The sequence below is a fragment of the Osmerus eperlanus genome, chromosome 1 (assembly GCF_963692335.1).
Source record: "Osmerus eperlanus chromosome 1, fOsmEpe2.1, whole genome shotgun sequence".
Lineage (NCBI taxonomy): Eukaryota > Metazoa > Chordata > Actinopteri > Osmeriformes > Osmeridae > Osmerus > Osmerus eperlanus.
In genome coordinates this window covers 26009928-26029031 of record NC_085018.1, presented here as the reverse complement: position 1 = coordinate 26029031, position 19104 = coordinate 26009928, and the positions used below count along the sequence as shown (strand labels likewise).

The 19104-nt window shown below is 46.2% G+C and overlaps 2 protein-coding genes across 2 annotated transcripts; both read left to right on the top strand.

Moving 5' to 3' along the window:
- Positions 1-10: 10 nt before the first annotated feature.
- Positions 11-8543, top strand: LOC134029408 (immunoglobulin-like and fibronectin type III domain-containing protein 1). Its single transcript, XM_062473508.1, has 22 exons — positions 11-122; positions 227-366; positions 466-565; positions 718-744; positions 897-942; positions 1075-1264; positions 1542-1655; positions 1916-2078; positions 2178-2450; positions 3209-3333; positions 3686-3827; positions 4154-4447; positions 4554-4727; positions 4776-4901; positions 5332-5508; positions 5617-5745; positions 5944-6252; positions 6502-6587; positions 6787-6979; positions 7219-7515; positions 7712-8038; positions 8428-8543. Exons 1-22 carry the CDS (start codon positions 35-37, stop codon positions 8430-8432), a joined length of 3525 nt encoding a protein of 1174 aa, XP_062329492.1. The 5' UTR covers positions 11-34; the 3' UTR covers positions 8433-8543.
- A 1572-nt stretch (positions 8544-10115) lies between these two features.
- On the top strand, positions 10116-19029 carry LOC134029277 (tubby-related protein 1-like). Its single transcript, XM_062473353.1, has 13 exons — positions 10116-10417; positions 12240-12363; positions 12537-12644; positions 12772-12888; positions 13949-14056; positions 14230-14400; positions 15016-15095; positions 15319-15486; positions 15602-15714; positions 15846-15954; positions 16201-16299; positions 17399-17570; positions 17723-19029. Exons 1-13 carry the CDS (start codon positions 10403-10405, stop codon positions 17854-17856), a joined length of 1518 nt encoding a protein of 505 aa, XP_062329337.1. The 5' UTR covers positions 10116-10402; the 3' UTR covers positions 17857-19029.
- The last annotated feature ends 75 nt before the right edge of the window (positions 19030-19104 follow it).

Sequence of the window (19104 nt, the reverse complement as noted above, 5' to 3'; positions counted from 1 at the left end):
GTTGATCAAGAGAAGGTCAAGGGTTCCTGGGGTGATGATCTCCCAGTATGTGGAGGAAGTTCCAGCTGGGATGTCCACCCCGGACTTCACACGCAAGCCCATCGCTCTGACCATCCAGGAAGGTACTGCAGAGAGCATTTCCACCAGACACATTTTGTGAGACATTCTAGAGAGACTGGGTGTCCGTCCATTCCCCTCTCACCCGCCACTGTGTGGTTCCTCCCAGGTAAACTAGCCTTCTTCAAGGCCATGGTGAAAGGACAACCTGCCCCTACGGTCACCTGGACAAGAAACAAAGGAGAGCTCACCGACACAGAAAAGTACACATGCAGATACGATGACAAGAATAAAGAGTACTTTCTTGAGGTAAGCACTTTATGCAGCATTGTCAATGAAACTAACTATAATAACTCGTCAAACTGTCAAAATCCTCCATTCTTTCACGTCTCTTCTCTCTCGTCTCAGATGCCCAATGTTACAGCAGAACAAGCTGACACCTACAAATGCTTTGCAACAAATGAATATGGACAGGCAGTTAGCACTGCCTCTTTGAATATTATTGAAGGTGAGAGAAGCAGAGGGTAGAACATTATGAGAGTCCTAGTTTACAGACGTGTGTTGCCTAGATGTGGGTGAGTCGCTGGCAGAAATGTTGCCGTAGCTGACAGCCACCACATAAATCACCCGCATCCAACAAAATGTGTTCTTCTTTTTCAGTTGGTTACAAGAAAAACAAGCAAAAAGGTTGGTGAGCAAATAAGAAAACTGTCTCAATGGCATGGAGTCTTAATCTGGCTTTCGCCATATGTGCATTTGAACCTCTGTAAGAGTCAGTCAAATTAAGAACCTCTGTAAGTCAGCCACATTAAGAACTAGCATCTTTGTTTTTCCTCCAGAAGCCCAAAACGAATCAGAGGACTTCAGAAAAATGCTCAAGAAAAAGTGAGATGCCATCATCAATGTACACAATTTAAAGAAACATACTAAATTGAGTTAGTTCACGAACAAAATGTTGATGCAGACAGTGAAAAGATCTTGTGTCTGTAATCTGACTGTCCTGTGTGTCCCAACCAGAGTTGTGCGTGCTAAACCGCTTCCCCCGAAGAAGGAAGGAGAGATCGACCCAAAGTTCTGGGAGGTTCTTCTGAGTTCAGCCAAGAAAGATTATGAAAAAGTCTGTGCTGAGTTTGGCATTACGGACTTTCGCTGGATGCTGAAAACTCTGAACATGATGAAGAAAGAGAGAGAGCAGGAGCAGGCTAAGGTTAGTGGACTTTGTAAAACATGACGACAACATAGCATGAGGTAGTTGTATGGGTCCAGTCACTGGGGTTATACAATATATAAGGGTAGAGGGGGTACTTGGATTCAGAAATCAGGAAAAGGGGGTACTGAAGTATAAAAAGTAAACTGACAGCATGATCCTCTAATTCTCACCTGACTACACCACCTGGATCCATCATAGACATGTCAAAGACAAGCTGAGTACCTTCAAACACATTGAGGATTCATTCCCCTGCCTGCTTCTCTTTCTGTTGTAGCTAGTCAAAGAGCTGGACAACGTGAAGCAGATAGAGGTCAAACCTAATGGCAGAGCCGAGTTTGAGCTGGACATGGAACTGAAGGATCCCAACAGTAAAGTCTACCTGTTTAAGGTGAGACCCACCAACACTTTCATCTATCAGACGCTTTCATCCAAAGTGACGTGCAAATAGTTTATGTAAAACAAACTGAGCTGTATCAATTATAATGGGCACTTAAGGTATGTCAAATAATACTGCTATTGTAAAATAACACAGCTTACTATTTGTTAATAATACTAATTCCAGTTGTAAAATCATACTAAATACATACACAAAATACAATAGATCTGAAGTTCAAGATAAATTGTCCCTTTCCCTTTCCTTCTCTACAGGATGGTGTCATGCTTGATTATAATAATGATGACAAATCAAAGCATAAACTGGAGCAGGTTGGGAAGAAGTACTTGTTCAGCATCAAAGACCTGACTCCGGAGGACGCGGGCCTGTACCAGGTGGACGTGGAGAACACCAACATGTTCTCCACAGACTTCAAGAGTAAGGCCATTCGTTTCGCACAGTTCTTTAAAGTTCTTTGACAGCGGTTGATCGCAGGGAACACGATAGGTCTCTCACAGCCGGGTCTGTCCCTCTCAGTCGTAGCAGCAGAGTTCGCTGGGAAGATCCAAGACGTGACAGCCAAGGAAGGAGAGGATGCCGTCTATGAGTGCACCCTGTCTCAGCCCTGCCCTCAGATCGTCTGGTTTGGGAACAGCGTCACCCTCGAGAAGGGGGACAAGTATGACATCACGGTTTCGGAGGACCAGCTCGTTCACACCTTGAAGGTGCGGAACTGTAAGCCGGAGGACAAGGGTGTTTACATGGCCCTGGCTGGGATCACTTCCTGCAGCGCGTCCCTCACAGTTCAAGGTTGGGAGACTGCACCTCATCTTGACATCGTCACAACAGACCATAACTCACCTTTCATTTGTGGCCAAAGTGTACACCTGAGAGGGCGTGCACTTTGCCTCATCTGTCTCAAAGGGCACACTTGATGTTGACTTTCTGTTGTTATTCCTGCAGTAGTTTCTATCGTATGAACCCTGTGACAGCCGTCAGGTAAGGGAACGTGCTTCTGCTTCCTGTCTTCCTCTCTGGGCTTCCTGCCGGCTCTTGGTGGTGCAGCGGGGGACGGGACAGGCCGGAAGACCGCGGGCGGAGGGGGAGGAGCAGACCTGTCCAAGATCTCCCAAAAGCAGGAGAGCAAGCTGCAGAAAGAGAAGGGGGAGAGAGATGGGAAGGGTGGAGGAGATGGAGGGGATGGGAAGGGTGGAGGAGATGGAGGGGATGGGAAGGGTGGAGGAGATGGAGGGGATGGGAAGGGTGGAGGAGATGGAGGGGATGGGAAGGGTGGAGGAGATGGAGGGGATGGGAAGGGTGGAGGAGATGGAGATGGAGGAGATGGAGATGGAGGAGATGGAGCAGGGGATGGTGGAGATGGAAAGAATAAGAAGCGGATCAGAACTGGGCCTTTAGTTCCTGACACAGCGATAGGTAGATATTTCTAATTCGCTACTTCCTCCAACTCTCTGACATAGCAGACTGATACATGTAACATCATAGTTGTCATGTTATACCCACCTGAAGATAAAGCAGCAGGAGGGCAACATTTCCTAACTCGTTTCCAGATCCTGGTGTCCAGTTCATCAGTGGTCTGTCCGACACTGCTGCCACGCTGGGAGACACAGCAGAGCTGTCCTGCAAGCTGAGCAGTGAGGACTGTCAGGGGGTCTGGTACAAAGATGGGAAGCCTGTAAGTGTTCATCACAGGTTTACTGCTTCTCTGGGATGTTCTTCGTTTACACTGCAAACCCAGTAAATTCAGAATACTACAAACTTTTGTGGAAACCGATTAAATCAAATCTAAGCAATTTCTTTAAGTAAATTATAATTTACAGAATTAACTGACTCAATATAATTTACAGAATTAACTGATTCAATAAAAAAAAAGTTTATAATGAAAAATGTTAGGTATTTTATTACAAAAATAATTTGATGTAATCACATCCTCGATGTTTTCACAAACATCGAGGATGTCTTGAGGTTTACAGCGTTTAAATACTTTTCTCACTTCTGGATCTGTTTCTGATCTCCCTGGCGACCAGCTCACTTCTGGGGACGGCGTGACTATAATCAAGGACGGAGCCTGTCACAGGCTGGTCATCCAGAAGTGCAGTCTGGACGATGGAGCCGTGTATCGCTTTGAGGCCGACGGACGGAAATCTGAGGCCAGTCTCACCGTCCAGAGTAAGTCTGGATAAGGAATCATGACATGAGAGGAATACACTTACATTTACATTTAGTCATTTAGCAGACGCTCTTATCCAGAGCGACTTACATTACTTAAGTACAGTAAGTACAGGGACATTCCCCCGAGGCAAGTAGGGTGAAGTGCCTTGCCCAAGGACACAATGTAATTTGGCAACCTTCTGATTACCAGCCTGATTTCCTAACCGCTCAGCCACCTGACTCCCTTGTTTTGCTTTAGTTAGACCACCATCTTGTTGGATATGAACAAGCTTAACTAAAAAAGAGAGTAACTCCTTTGTGTGTTAACTTTCCTCTGTTCCAAGACCCACCCGTCTTTGACCTGGACGCCCTGAGTAAATTCTCGGAGCCGGTCATCATCAGAGCGGGTGAGACCGCAGAGTGGAAGCTGACCTTCTCTGGAGGAGAGCCCATGAAGATCCAGTGGCTGAAGGATGATGAGGAGCTGATGAACGGCCTCAACGTGAAGCTGGACTCGTCGCCCACCCACACCGGGCTACGCCTCACCAAGTGTCAGAGGAAGGACAGCGGGGTGGTCAAACTCAAAATTAAAAACGAGTTTGGATCGATGGAGGCCACCTCCAAACTTATCGTCCTGGGTATGTATTAAAACATGGAGGGCCAAAATACCTTTACAAGTATGAGTTAGATATGAGTTTTTAAACGTTTTGCGAGTTCAATTCAGTTCCTGCTGTCTTCGAACAGACAAACCCACACCACCACAAGGGCCTGTGGACATTCTGGAAAGCGCCATCACATCCGTGGAGTTCAAATGGAAGCCTCCAAAGGATAACGGGGGCTGTCCAGTGACCAACTACCTACTGGAGCGTCAGCAGGTGGGGAGGAACAAATGGACGACTCTGGGGGCGATCCCGGGGGCGATCCCGGGGGCGATCCCGGGGGCGATCCCGGGGGCGATCCCGGGGGACCTCCCCAGGTACAGGGACAGCGAGCTGGGCCCCGGGAGGAGGTACTGCTACCATATCAGAGCTCAGAATGCGGAGGGCATCAGCGACTTCCTGGAGACTGAGGATATCCAGGCTGGAGTTCTCTGTGAGTCGACAGGTTCCTACTGATCTGCATGCACAAAAACAAGTCTGGATTCACATATTCTGCAGGACTGAGTGGAGGCAGACCGATATCTGTTGACCGATAATATCGGATGAAAATGGGTATATCGGTATTGAAATTTTAACACAGCAATATAAATATATATCCTAAAGAGCAGAGCAATACAACCTGTCTTCACATGGATAATAAATTGATAATTAAGGAAGATAGATACAGCTCACTGGTAGAGTCTTTGACTGTAGATCAAAAGGTTATAGGTTTTATTCCCCCCCACGAATGTTGCCTTAGAATAAAGCATCTGCTAAATGAATACACAAGTTTAACATTATAATATGCAATAAATCTGTATTTCCATGATGGTTGGGCTCGACCAATGAGCCATCATGTTAAAGAGTTGTTATAATCCTCGTAGGTTATCCTGGATCCCCTTCTGCTCCCAAAGTGGTCAGCGCCTTCAAGGACTGCATCAACCTGGCCTGGTCTCCTCCCTCCAACACTGGAGGGACAAAAATCCTGGGGTACAACCTGGAGAAACGCAAGAAGGGCAGCAATATGTGGAGCCCTGTCAATATCGGAGAGACAATTAAAGGTGAGGCTCACTTAGAAACATGTTTGAAAATGTTTGCCATAATATAATCAAGGATTACATTTTATTATTGTAGTTGTAATGTAGATCTGAGCTCTTTGTTCCTGTCAGAAACCCACTATTCTGTGAAGGACGTACAGGAGGGAGCTGCGTATGAGTTTCGAGTGACAGCTATAAACCTCTCCGGTCCTGGAGAACCCAGTCCTCCCTCTGAAACTGTGTTCGCAAGAGACCCCAAGAGTAGGTCACAGCCCTCAAGTACCTGGGTTTGGAACGGTCACATCAATAGCTTTACTTTGTTCAAATATAATAATGATAATCAAACTGTTTGTTCGGAACTAAAGGAATCCATATTTTAATTACCCACAACTCATAGCCAGCATACTACAGCTCAGTGTTTCAGCTACAGTGATAACCAACATAATCCTGTTGTTCCAGAACCCCCCGGTAAAATCCTAGACCTAAAGGTAACATCCTCCAATTACACAACGTTTTCTCTGGCTTGGACTAAACCAAAGGAGGTGAAAGGGGTGGAGGATGAGGCCAAGGGCTACTTTGTGGAGATCAGACCAATAGAGAACCCTGAATGGATTCGCTGCAACACCAACTATGTCACCCACACTTCCTTCACTGTGATTGGTCTGAAGGCCATGGCCATGTACTGGGTGAGGGTGATCGCGACCAATGACGGAGGAGAAGGGGAGCCTCACGGCTTTGATGATTACATCATTGCAATGCCTCCCCCTGGTAATCACTCATCCATCCGAGCTATGATATATATTTCTATATTCAATTCAAAATGCATTACTGTTTTGCCTTTTGAGGTTGTTGTTTTTCGTCATTAATGGCAAGAAATGTCCCTATAGAATGTACAGTAAGTGACCTCAGGTTTGAAAGTTGTAGTTTCCAAATGACCAGCAATGTTGCACTGTAAATGTAATTGTGTACATTTCAAGGTCGATGTGTACTGACCTGTGTATTCCTCCTCCTCCGTAGTGAGGCCTAGATTCACAGACGACAAGATGAAGAGCTTCATGGTGGTTAAGGCTGGGAACACCGTACGTGTCAACATCAACTTCGAGGTAAAGTAACAAAAGTCAAAACGCAACAGACAAAGACAGCAAAAAAAAGAGGAAGAAGAGAAACCAGAAGAAAAACACAAAAGAGGCATGCTGACTTGTTTCAGATGTATCGTATGACATCATCGCTTTGTGTGGCTGCTATGCCGTAGGACGTCACCCACGTAGCTGGTGTTGTGTGTGTCCTCCATGTGGTCGGCAGGCCTGTCCCTTGCCTGACATCGTCTGGCTGAAGGATGGTGTTCCCGTTTCCAAACGGGTGACGGTCACCAACTCAGACAGAGGATCCCAGCTGCTGATCCCGACGTCTGAACGCGTCGACACCGGCATCTACACCATCATCGTCAAGAATCTGGTCGGACAGGAAACCTTCAATGTTGAGATCAGGGTCACGGGTATATTAATATTATTATATTTTTTTATTCATTTATCAGATGCTTTTATCAAAAGTGATAGAAAACGTGTATACAGTAGTCGAAGTATAGTAAAACTAGTACAAAGTATTGCACATAGAAAGTACTGATCAGAAGTACATCTTACCAGGCACAGTGCAAAGACATCCCTTCACTTTCTGTTTCTAGTTGGGGTTAGATTGGAAGTGCATGATGTGTCCGTGACTCTGACCTTCTCCCAGACGACCCCAAGCCTCCAGGCCCGGTGGAGCTGGAGCAGAACGTCCCTGGAACCGTGACCGTGTCCTGGACTCCCTCCCCAGACGAGAAGAGAGACGACAGACTGCACTACATGGTGTCCAAGAGAGACTCCATCAAGCGCACCTGGAGGACTGTGGCCGACCACCTCTTCAACAACAAGTGCACCATCATCAACATCCTGCCTGGAAGGGAGTACCACTTCCGGGTGTTTGCCAAGAACGACATGAGCCTCTCAGAGCCCACTGAGTCTCCTACCTGGAGAACCGAGAACAGGAGAGGTTTGCCACTGCATGGGGAAAGAGCAATAGCAGTAGTAGCTTTTATTGTCATTCAAATGTTTCTCCGGGACCATGGTGTTACATAAAACACTGATAAGCACATAACAAATACAGGTGATATCCTTTCTCTCGCTTTCTCTCTCTTTCTCTCTCTGTTTCTCTTTCCCTCTCTCTCTCCCCCCATTGTCTCCCTTAGAGAAGTTCCTCCTGAGTCTCCCAGACTCAAAGGCCCTTAACTTCCAGACCCCCCCCTCATTCCTGGTGCCCCTGAAACGACGCACGTCTCCACAGGGTTACGAGTGCTACATGAGCTGTGCAGTGAGAGGGGACCCCACACCCCACGTCACATGGTACAGGAACAACATCAGCCTCAACACCAACACCAACTACTACATCTCCAACACCTGTGGGGTTTGCTCCATGCTCATCCTTAGGGTCGGACCCAAGGACACCGGAGAGTACACAGTTGTTGCTGATAATCCTCTGGGAAGGGCAGAGTGCTCCACTAAATTTATAGTTAAAGGTAAAACCACTAGAATCCAGAGATGGGAAATACAATGGAAAGTACAAATACTTTGTTACTTAAATAGATTTTTCTGTTATCAGTTCTTTACTTTACACAAATATCTGTTCTTCTACTTAATCTGCATTTGATGGCATGATCAATATAATTTGTCATCGCGTGCCTTTTTTAAAATTTCCTGGCTATCACGCACAACAAACGTAGCCTAAGCGAGTCTATGAAGCTACCATGTAGCAAGGCAGAAGGCAACAATAAGAATATTTTCAAAAAAAGTTGAAACTTTTGTGTGTTTCTAAAGGGTTGACAAAATATTTTGGAAAAAGGTTTACATCATTGATGAGTACTTTACCAGAGTCTTTGATGATGCTGTTTTATTGCCTTTTTTCCAGAGTGAAGACCAGGTCACGTGATCAAGGGATACATTTACCTGTCCATGAAATATGGTTCTATGTTTAAGTATAATGTGTGAATAAAACGTAATATAACTATATGTTGTTCTCACAAACTTCTGTCATGGAAATGAATTATTAGCATGGAGGTGTGAATAAGGACAGCCATCAGTTGAATGCAGGTTTATACAAACACATAAGGATGCAAGGGTGTACACACGAGACTACGTATACAGGCTTCTGCGTGATCATGATATGGTTGGGATCGTAATTCGGTAATTACCGAGTAAAGAAAAGTAGTTCCTCCATGAAACTGCTCACAACACGGTTTTTGGATTATCGTGATTAACCGGATCATGACTTCTGGAAAGAGACATTGCTGTTGAGTTTTAGTGTATTTTCGGAGCGCTTTGAACACCACGACTAGCCCTATCTAGTTCCATTTCCTCGATGAGAAAGCACACTTCACATTCACAACACAACAATCGAGATGGATACACAGCATAAGAAAAAAATATGTATTACTGTTGAATTGAGAGGTACACAGTATAGGCCTACTACACTATAAATAAAGAAAGTTGTATTCAATAATTTTCCATTTTATTTTTGTACAGATTAGTATTTATTTGCTTTATCGTTCTATGACATGTGGTGCAATTTAGCTTTTAAAACATGAACTTAATGAGCAAGCACAGAACTAACTAAATAATAAAAGTTTTAAATATATAATCCTTGAGTGTTTTTACTCATTCTTTTTACTTACTCATCTCCAGCAGATGGTGCTGTTTGACTCAATCGCATATCCTCTTCCTGCCCTAGTATGTGCTGCAGCGAGCACTCTCCGCGGACGCTAATTCAACGGACTGTCAGATGTGTGTCTGTTTATCACCCCTGGGCGGCTGTCTCTCCTCCTGCATTCATCTTTGACGCCTCGTTGTTGCTAATATTAGCCACGACCTGCTTCGTTTCCACAGACGCCAGCCAAGTGGGGCTAAAGCTGTAAGCTGTAGAGGAAAAGTAGCGCTGAAGGCAGGTTAGGCCCGGTTCCCACACATCTGACCTGACAACGGCTCTGCCTGCCCTGTCATGGTGCAGGATGATGATACTCTCACTAACAGGGAAGTTATTCCCAGCAGACTGGAGAGGAGGCTTGCAGGTTTTGAATGTTAGAACACTTTACATGATGGGAAAACTTAAAGTTATATATTTTAATATATTTGTATCTTATATTTATAGTCATTATATTTAACGTAATGTTATATTTTACCAGGCTTCAAGATAATGATTTCACACTTCAAAAACAGAGATGGATAACAGTGTGTGTGTACTGTGTTAGGTGTATGTGTGTGTGTGTGTGTGTGTGTGTGTGTGTAGCCGATGTGTATCTACTCACTCCTCAGGTATGTAACAGGCCACCCGCATCAACGAATAGCTAGCTTTTCGTTGGCGTAGTTGGTAGTGGTGGCGCTTGGGAAGCCAGAGGTGGTAAGTTCGAACCCAGTGCGGGACGATTTGCCCGATACCTCTGACGGAGCTTGCAAGACCACGTCTGTTACATGTGTACTGTACATTTGTGTGTGTACTGTACGTGTGTGTACTGTATGTGTGTGTGTACTGTACGTGTGTGTGTACTGTACGTGTGTGTGTGTGTGAGAGAGAGAGAGAGAGAGAGAGAGCGTAAGCTGTCATAAGTTCCACAGGTTGTTTTGCATCTAAAGAAGCGTCCACTGTGGAAAGTCATGCCTGTGTGGTACAGGAGACACCAAGGTACCCCGGGAGCTCCTCCTTGTCCCCTCCCGCCAGGGCAGGGCCTCATGTGGACATGTCACCGCCTAGCAGATGGCTTTACACCTCAATCCTATTAACAACTTTCTGCTGATGGAGGCCTGTGGTGTAGCAGCTCCTCTAAGCCCCAGTGAACAAGCCCCAGTATCTCACCTTCACACACAAGCCTGAGGCTCGCTCGCTGGTCAGGATGTCTACGGAGAAGGTAAATGTGTTACGATTCTCTATCTTTGTGGAGAAATGGGGTGTTTTGGTTGGGGATGAAAGGGGTGTTTTGGTTGGGGATGGGTCTTGGGTGATGGTGAGGGTGGGGTGAGAATGGCCACAGGGGAAAAGTGATTCATGCTTGCTGCCTGTTTTTGTATAACAATTTGTTACATGTAAAAGGCTAGTGGATTTAAAGTAAGATTTGGTTCCTGGAGCAAAGGTATATTTTTTTCTTTCATAGAGAATGAAATGCCAACTATGGATATGTTCATAAAAGAACCATTAATCATTGGGTCATTAGCGTTAGCTACATTAGCATCATCGCAGTTAAAATACCTCCAGGCTTCTCTGCTGTGAAATAAGATGCAACTGAAAATGATGAGGCGTATATGAAGCTTTAGGCGCAGAGAACAATTTTTACAATGATGAAGTGACTCTTGTTCCCCTGCTTTGTAAGTACTGAGTTCACCGTTAGAGTTTGGTTGTGAGGTCATTGGTCTTCATGAGATGCCAAAAAGAGTTTTGAAAAAAAACTGTGTCTGTTACTCAACAAGCATGCTGGCATGTCACCAGAGACTCTAGGAATAGTGCAGGGTGGCAAGCATGACCACTCGTGCATTATCACATTATCACAGGGCTTGCTCATTAAGGGCCTTCTCGTCACATCATTGTATTTGTTTTATAATAATCACTTTGTGCTTCATTTATTTATACAATTCAAATCAAACTTTATCAATATGGCGCATTTCATACAAGGAGGCAACACAATGCGCTTCACAGAGCGGAAGAAGGGGTCGGGGGATACACATGCTTATGTGATCACCAACAAAGCACGCAATGCTAGGATCTGTTGAAATGTTGTTATCTGGCGAAAAGCAATATAGCTATATAGCAAAGAAAACATTGAGTGTGGAGTATAGATGCCCCAGCTGTATATATCCATCTTGTCTATCCAGTTAAAATGTTTACAACCTTACAGTGGGAGTCTTTCCAAACAAACAATAATGTGCTTTTGAGGGAGACCTCAAACAATGGCGAGAATGCTGGGTAATGGATCCCTTACTGATCCGACCACAGTAGATATAGGTCATGCAGCCCTTACACACTTAATCCAATGTTTGTTGCTAGGCGATCTGTGTTTTATCGGTGGAGGGTTAGCAATTTACAGTAAGGTGTCACAGACAATGCAGAGTTTCTCGTCTGGGTTCATGTGTGAACCCTCCAGTTTTACTCTCATTACCCGAGTGTCAGATTGTCTGAGGGAAGGACAGAAATAGCTGCTGTGGATGTGTGCCGTGGATGTAAGAGGATTAGGCCGCTTCTCCGTCAGTGTTCAAAGGGCCAGGATCTCGGTGACCTCCTTCTCAGCCTCCTGCCCTAGCGGCTGGACCTGCTGTTACAAAATGCTGATTGTGTCTTGCTTCTCCTCTTCCTGCCCTCTGCTTGCATCCACAACTCCTGGATGGTAAGTTTGGACGACCCTTTAGTGCCAGTTTGTCCTGCATTAGTGTATAAAGACTGAACAATACTATGCAAAGTTGTTGTCTAAAGTTCGATGAGAACATTTCTATTAGATCCCAGAAAAGTGTTATCATAGGAAATACATTTATTTAACTTGACAGAATTCCTCATATGAACTGTTTATTATTTGACTTGTTGAAAACTGCTTAATGACCGGTTTGACAGCAGGGCTCTGTCAGTCACTGTGTGGAATCCTTCCCTGTCCCAAATCATCTCCAAACCAAGGCCATACGTGTATTTCACACAACATTTCCTCAGTCTCATCCGTGATTCTTCTTTCTGTAGGACACGAATTGCAGAAACCAAAGAAGAAGAAGGCGGAGTCTGTCCCGGCCCAGACAAACGGCACGGACGCCAAGCCGAAGAAGACCAAGAGCAAGAAGAATGAGGACCTCTCAGGAGACGAGAGTCCTGCCGTTCAGAGTGAGAGCCGTCCGACACCATGCCTGTTTGAAATGTTGATACATATGATACTTAGTGTTTGAATTGAGGAAGGATTGGTGGGGTCCTGACACCCCCCCCCCCCCCTTAACTTAAGTTACCCCCGAATATTACATGTAATTTATTTATCAATATCCTTTTAAATCATAAAATAGATGGCAAGAAGGTAAAGAAAAAGAAACCAGAGAAGGAGAAAGAGGAGGCAGAAAAAGAGAAGCCAGAACCAAAGAAGAAGACAAAGAGCGCTCCAAAGAAGAAGAAAAGTAAGAACTGAGGCATCAAGACATAAAGACACTTAGACTTCAGCATCATACTTTACAAACTTCATTTTACTACCACAAATCAGTCGTCATAAACAGAAACGTGATTTATTTTGTTGTTTTTCACCAGGTTCGGACACAGACGACGATGAGGATGATGAGGAAGACACACCACAGAAGAAGACAAAAAAAAAGGCCTCAAAGGAGAACGACAGCAAGGAGAAAGAGAAGAAGTCCAAATCTAAAGGTGAGCAGGTGTAGAAAAGCAATTTTCTGAAAAGGGGTTACTCAAGACAACATGAGTAAGACCTGGCTTTTCGATCGCTAAGAGGATTACGGCTAGATTTCATTGTGTACTGGTGTCTGAGTGGAAGTGCTAGACCAACAGCTAAGATGGTAGCTATACCTAACCAGGCCACGTGAGAGCCAGTCATACAAAACCAACAGCTAAGATGGTAGCTATACCTAACCAGGCCACGTGAGAGCCAGTCATACAAAACCAACAGCTAAGATGGTAGCTATACCTAACCAGGCCACGTGAGAGCCAGTCATACAAAACCAACAGCTAAGATGGTAGCTATACCTAACCAGGCCACGTGAGAGCCAGTCATACAAAACCAACAGCTAAGATGGTAGCTATACCTAACCAGGCCACGTGAGAGCCAGTCATACAAAACCAACAGCTAAGATGGTAGCTATACCTAACCAGGCAACATGAGAGCCAGTCATACAAAACCAACAGCTAAGATGGTAGCTATACCTAACCAGGCCACGTGAGAGCCAGTCATACAAAACCAACAGCTAAGATGGTAGCTATACCTAACCAGGCCACGTGAGAGCCAGTCATACAAAACCAACAGCTAAGATGGTAGCTATACCTAACCAGGCCACGTGAGAGCCAGTCATACAAAACCAACAGCTGAGATGGTAGCTATACCTAACCAGGCCACGTGAGAGCCAGTCATACATAAACAAGGTTCACTTACACCAGTCTTTCGACCACCTATTTCTTTGTGTTTTCTACAGAAAGTCCAACATGTATACAGTACCGTGCAAAAGTCTTAGGCACCAAAGGTTTTTTGCTGCAGAATAAATGAGCAGTGTTGATCAATTTTGTTCAGTCTTTTCATTTCATTATGTCGTAAAGCATTTTTTTTGCTTCACTTTTATTGTTATTGTTGTTTTATTTTTTTCATTTGTGCGTTAGACTCCCAGCACTGTATGTACTGGATTTTGTACCGGCCAATATCTGCTGTTCAGTTGTTAGAGAAGCATATGTGTTGATATTTGTGTTGTGTCACTGTCAGATGACAAGGACTCTGAAGGAAAGAGCAAATCCAAGACTAAGAAGGAGCCGGCGGCCATGTTCCAGATAAATGGAGATTCAAAGAAAGACTCCAAGACCAAAAAAAAAGGTTGGATCTCTCGTAGCAGAGGCTTAACAAACATCTACAGTCCCTATAACCAAACAATTCTTATCTGTCTTTTGTGTCAAAAAGAAACTACATGTAGTCCCCACCAGACAAGCTCGAGGATATACAGCCCCAGATGGTTTCCGTGTGATTGTAACTTGTAGTTCTGTAAACAGCAGCTAAATCGGAGAGCGATGACAGTGAACCTGAAACAAAGCCGAGCAAAACCAAGAAGAAGACCGACTCCAACCCTGCCTCCATGTTCCAGGCCGGAGGAGACAAGGACAAGGGCAAGGACAAGGACAAGGGCAAGGACAAGGACAAGGACAAGAAGACCAAGAAGAAAGGTGCAGTAGGGAGTTTGGAAGAAACGGAGGTTGGGTGGTTGGGTCTCCGTCTGTAGATTCAGCGAAGGAACTCTCATGTCTCTGATGTCGCTTCCTGTGTCTCTCATGTCTCTGATGTCGCTTCCTGTGTCTCTCATGTCTTTGATGTCGCTTCCTGTGTCTCTCATGTCTCTGATGTCGCTTCCTGTGTCTCTCATGTCTCTGATGTCGCTTCCTGTGCCTCTCATGTCTCTGATGTCGCTTCCTGTGTCTCTCATGTCTCTGATGTCGCTTCCTGTGTCTCTCATGTCTCTGATGTCGCTTCCTGTGCCTCTCATGTCTCTGATGTCGCTTCCTGTGCCTCTCATGTCTCTGATGTCGCTTCCTGTGCCTCTCATGTCTCTGATGTCGCTTCCTGTGTCTCTCATGTCTCTGATGTCGCTTCCTGTGTCTCTCATGTCTCTGATGTCGCTTCCTGTGTCTCTCATGTCTCTGATGTCGCTTCCTGTATCTCTCATGTCTCTGATGTTGCTTCCTGTGTCTCTCATGTCTCTGATGTCGCTTCCTGTATCTCTCATGTCTCTGATGTCGCTTCCTGTGTCTCTCATGTCTCTGATGTTGGTTCCTGTGCCGCAGCCAAAGCAGAGGAGAGCGATGACTCTGACTCGGAAGTGACGCAGAAGAAGAAGAAGGGTAAAGGGAAGAAAGGCAAAAAGGTTTGTTTGTTTTGATATGACTTTGCTACAGCTTTGGTCAAGTATACGACACACCAGATGATATCAGATTATTTTACTTTTTCATTTTACAGTACTTCAAGTATTAAAGTTGACTTTACAGTTTACTTTACAATTTCCGTTATAAATGGAAACCATTCCTGCTAATTGTAACATGATCTATCCCTAGTCATTCTCCAGCTGACCCCCTGTGCTTTGTGCTCAGGAAGAGAGACCTCCCTCTCCGGATATCGAGTTTGACAACCTGGAGGAGTTTGTTCTCCAACCTGCCCAGCAGGGGGTGACCGTCAAATGCAGGGTGACCCGGGACAAGAGAGGCATGGACAAGGGCCTGTACCCCACATACTACCTCCACCTGGACAACGACAAGAAGGTGAGCGGCCGTCAGAGGGGACTAGGGGATGTTTCCTCACAAATCTTCAGGAATAATACGTTTTTATGAACTGTATGATAACGTAGTGATGTGGTGAATGTTTGTGCTTCCGCAGGTCTTCCTCCTGGCTGGAAGGAAAAGGAAAAAAAGCACCACATCCAACTATGTCATCTCCATAGACCCCACGGACCTGTCAAGAGGCGGAGAAAACTTCATTGGAAAGTTGAGGTACTCGTGGACGTTTGTTTTGTAGTTTTGTTTGTTTTAAGAAACTGCACAGCAGCACAGCAGAGCATGGCTCGCATGCCAGCGGCCCGTCCGGCTCCAGACTTCCTCATGAGCGGTGATGTGTCCTGCAGGTCTAACCTCATGGGGACCAAGTTCACAGTGTTTGACAACGCCCTGAACCCAGACCGAGCTCTGCCAGACATGTCCAACGCTCGCCAGGAACTCGCCGCCATCATTTATGTAAGACGGACTCATGTGGTGTTCATTTACACGCTCAGGAATCTGTGTAGCGGCGTGGTCTAAGGTATTTGGGAACACATCTACAGTATGTGTCGTTCTCCGTTTAAAAATGAAGGTGAAGGATCGACTGAGACCTGTTTATGTACCTTGACTTTTGTGATCCGGCTTCTGTTGTACTTGTCCTGCGTGGCTGTATTTGCGTTGCTTTTGTGTTATACTTGTGTTGTATTTGTGTCATATGTGCAGGAGACCAACGTCCTGGGGATGAAGGGACCGAGGAGGATGACGGTGGTGATTCCAGGGATGAACAAGGACAGCGAGAGAGTCCCCATCCGACCCCGAACCGTGAGTACCTCTCCACCCCTCCCCCTCTCCCCCTCTCCACCCCTCCACCTCTCCACCCCTCCCCCTCTCCACCCCTCCCCCTCTCCACCCCTCCACCTCTCCACCCCTCCCCCTCTCCACCCCTCCCCCTCTCCACCCCTCCACCTCTCCACCCCTCCCCCTCTCCACCCCTCCCCCTCTCCACCTCTCCACCTCTCCACCCCTCCCCCTCTCCCCCTCTCCACCCCTCCCCCTCTCCACCCCTCCCCCTCTCCACCCCTCCCCCTCTCCACCTCTCTACCACCTCTCCACCCCTCCCCCTCTCCACCTCTCTACCACCTCTCCACCCCTCCCCCTCTCCACCTCTCTACCACCTCTCCACCCCTCCCCCTCTCCACCCCTCCACCTCTCCACCCCTCCCCCTCTCCACCTCTCTACCACCTCTCCACCCCTCCCCCTCTCCACCCCTCCCCCTCTCCACCTCTCTACCACCTCTCCACCCCTCCCCCTCTCCACCCCTCCACCTCTCCACCCCTCCCCCTCTCCACCTCTCTACCACCTCTCCACCCCTCCCCCTCTCCACCTCTCTACCACCTCTCCACCCCTCCCCCTCTCCACCTCTCTACCCATCTCCACCCTTGTTCACCCCTCTCCACCTCTCCACCACCTCCCAAGCCCTCGCCCTCTCTCCCTATCACATGTAGGAAGTTAAGTCATTCATGGGTTGACAGGATTTCACCTTGTTGGCTTCTACATGCTTCCAGCTAACCATTTTTTTTTCTCCATTCAAAGATGCTTTACCCAATGCGACATTCAAATTGTGTTTAATGTACAGCAGAAAATACAGATTCAGGAGTGCACAGTTCTAACAGTATTTCAGTGGTCGAATATTTTTTTTTTGTTGCATTTACCAGGCACAGTGCAAAAACTACTGCACCTGCTACCTTGGACAGTTGACGCTGCTAGCTAACTCACCGTTCACCGTGTGATTGATGAAGAGAGCTGTGCTGTTTACCGTGTGATTGATGAAGAGAGCTGTGCTGTTTACCGTGTGATTGATGAAGAGAGCTGTGCTGTTTACGGTGTGATTGATGAAGAGAGCTGTGCTCTCCTCCTCCAGGACAACGATGGGCTGCTGAACCGGCACCAGAACCGGAACCTGGAGAACCTCATCGAGCTGCGGAACAAGACTCCAGTCTGGAACGAGGAGACGTCGTCCCACGTGCTGAACTTCAACGGCAGAGTCACCCAGGCCTCCATCAAGAACTTCCAGATCGTCCACAGCAAAGATGGTGAGCACACAGCACCAGGAACGGAGCAGGTTCTTCCAGTGATTAGAGGGTTATAACGTTTATGAAATAACTATAACGTGTGACATTATTCCACTTATTCTTAAAGGTACAGATATTTTAGGATAATTACAAGCCTCTCCCCCCTCTCTCAGTGGACTACATCGTGATGCAGTTTGGTCGCGTTGCCGACGACGTCTTCACACTGGACTACAGCTACCCCATGTGTGCTATTCAGGCCTTCGCCATCGCTCTATCCAGCTTCGATGGGAAGATAGCCTGTGAGTAAACAGGAAGTCTCCGTCCCCGGTGCCCCCCCCCTGCCCCCGCGCTGACACGGCACCGCTACTTCCTGGTCGACCAAACGTCCGGCCCGACCAGCCTTCACAGTCCTCAGACGGCGAGGTGAGGTGGCGGGACTGAGGGCAGCCACAGTGGAAGTGATGGATGGACAGGGGAGCTGGCAGGGGGGTGTGGAGACCTGCGATGTGAAGCACCTGGCGCAGGGAGGGGTCTGTGCTGGCGTGTGTGTGTGTGTGTCCAGACTGACGATGACCCTATGACCTCTGCTGCTACACGAGAGGCCGTCTCTCTCCGCGGGCGAGTGTGGCTGTTGTGTGTGGTGTGATTGTAGAAACAGGAAGTGGACGCTGAAACAGGAAGTTGATGCTGAACGAGGTTCGTCTTGGGAATTTCAATGATGAGGTTAGAGTTGTTTCCCATCGCGGGCACTTTCTCTGGGAGGAGGAAGACACAACGAAGACTTCATGAACCATCGTCAGGGTCAGAGGATTGTTTGTCAGCTGCCCGCACTGGAGCAGGCTGAGATGCATGAGAGCGTAACTGGCTATTAACAATCATTAAGTTGTGTATGAAATGTGCCCTCATTCATTGCAATGAAAGTCCAATATCACTATTAGTTTCAATAAGTCTATACTGTAGGTTAATCAATGGTAATACCGCATGAAAATAGTAGAACATGTATATTTCAATATGAACGTCATTTATGATTTAGGTGTGATGTTTTTATATATAACAATGCATCCCAACTGACTATCAGTTTTATTACTTTATACCTGAAGGAGTTTTAATTCCATACTGTCCCCCCTGAAGCTGTTGGATGTTTCACAGCTCAGTCCTAACTGTTGCACTGACTGCAGTTGCAAATCTGCAGCTCTTAACTTTTGAACCTTTCATTGGGATGTTTTGTCACTCAGGTAAATCTGCCTTGGCTGAACGTGGCTCTCTTGGGCAATCTGGAGTTTGATTGAGGCAAGGGAGAAAACTTAACTGAGATAATTGACACCCATTGCTACTATACTCCAACACTTTTACCTTAAGGTTGCCTTTACAAAGTAATAATAAAGCATTTTATTAGAAGGATTATTGTTATATCTTAGAGTTGAGGACCTGTGCTTACATAATATGTATAGTTTTAGTTTTGTTATAAACAGCCTTTACAACGCATGTGTTTGTCTGTAAAATTAAAGTAAAACACATTTACTTATGAACGTCTTGTCCTCTTTACGTGTGACTG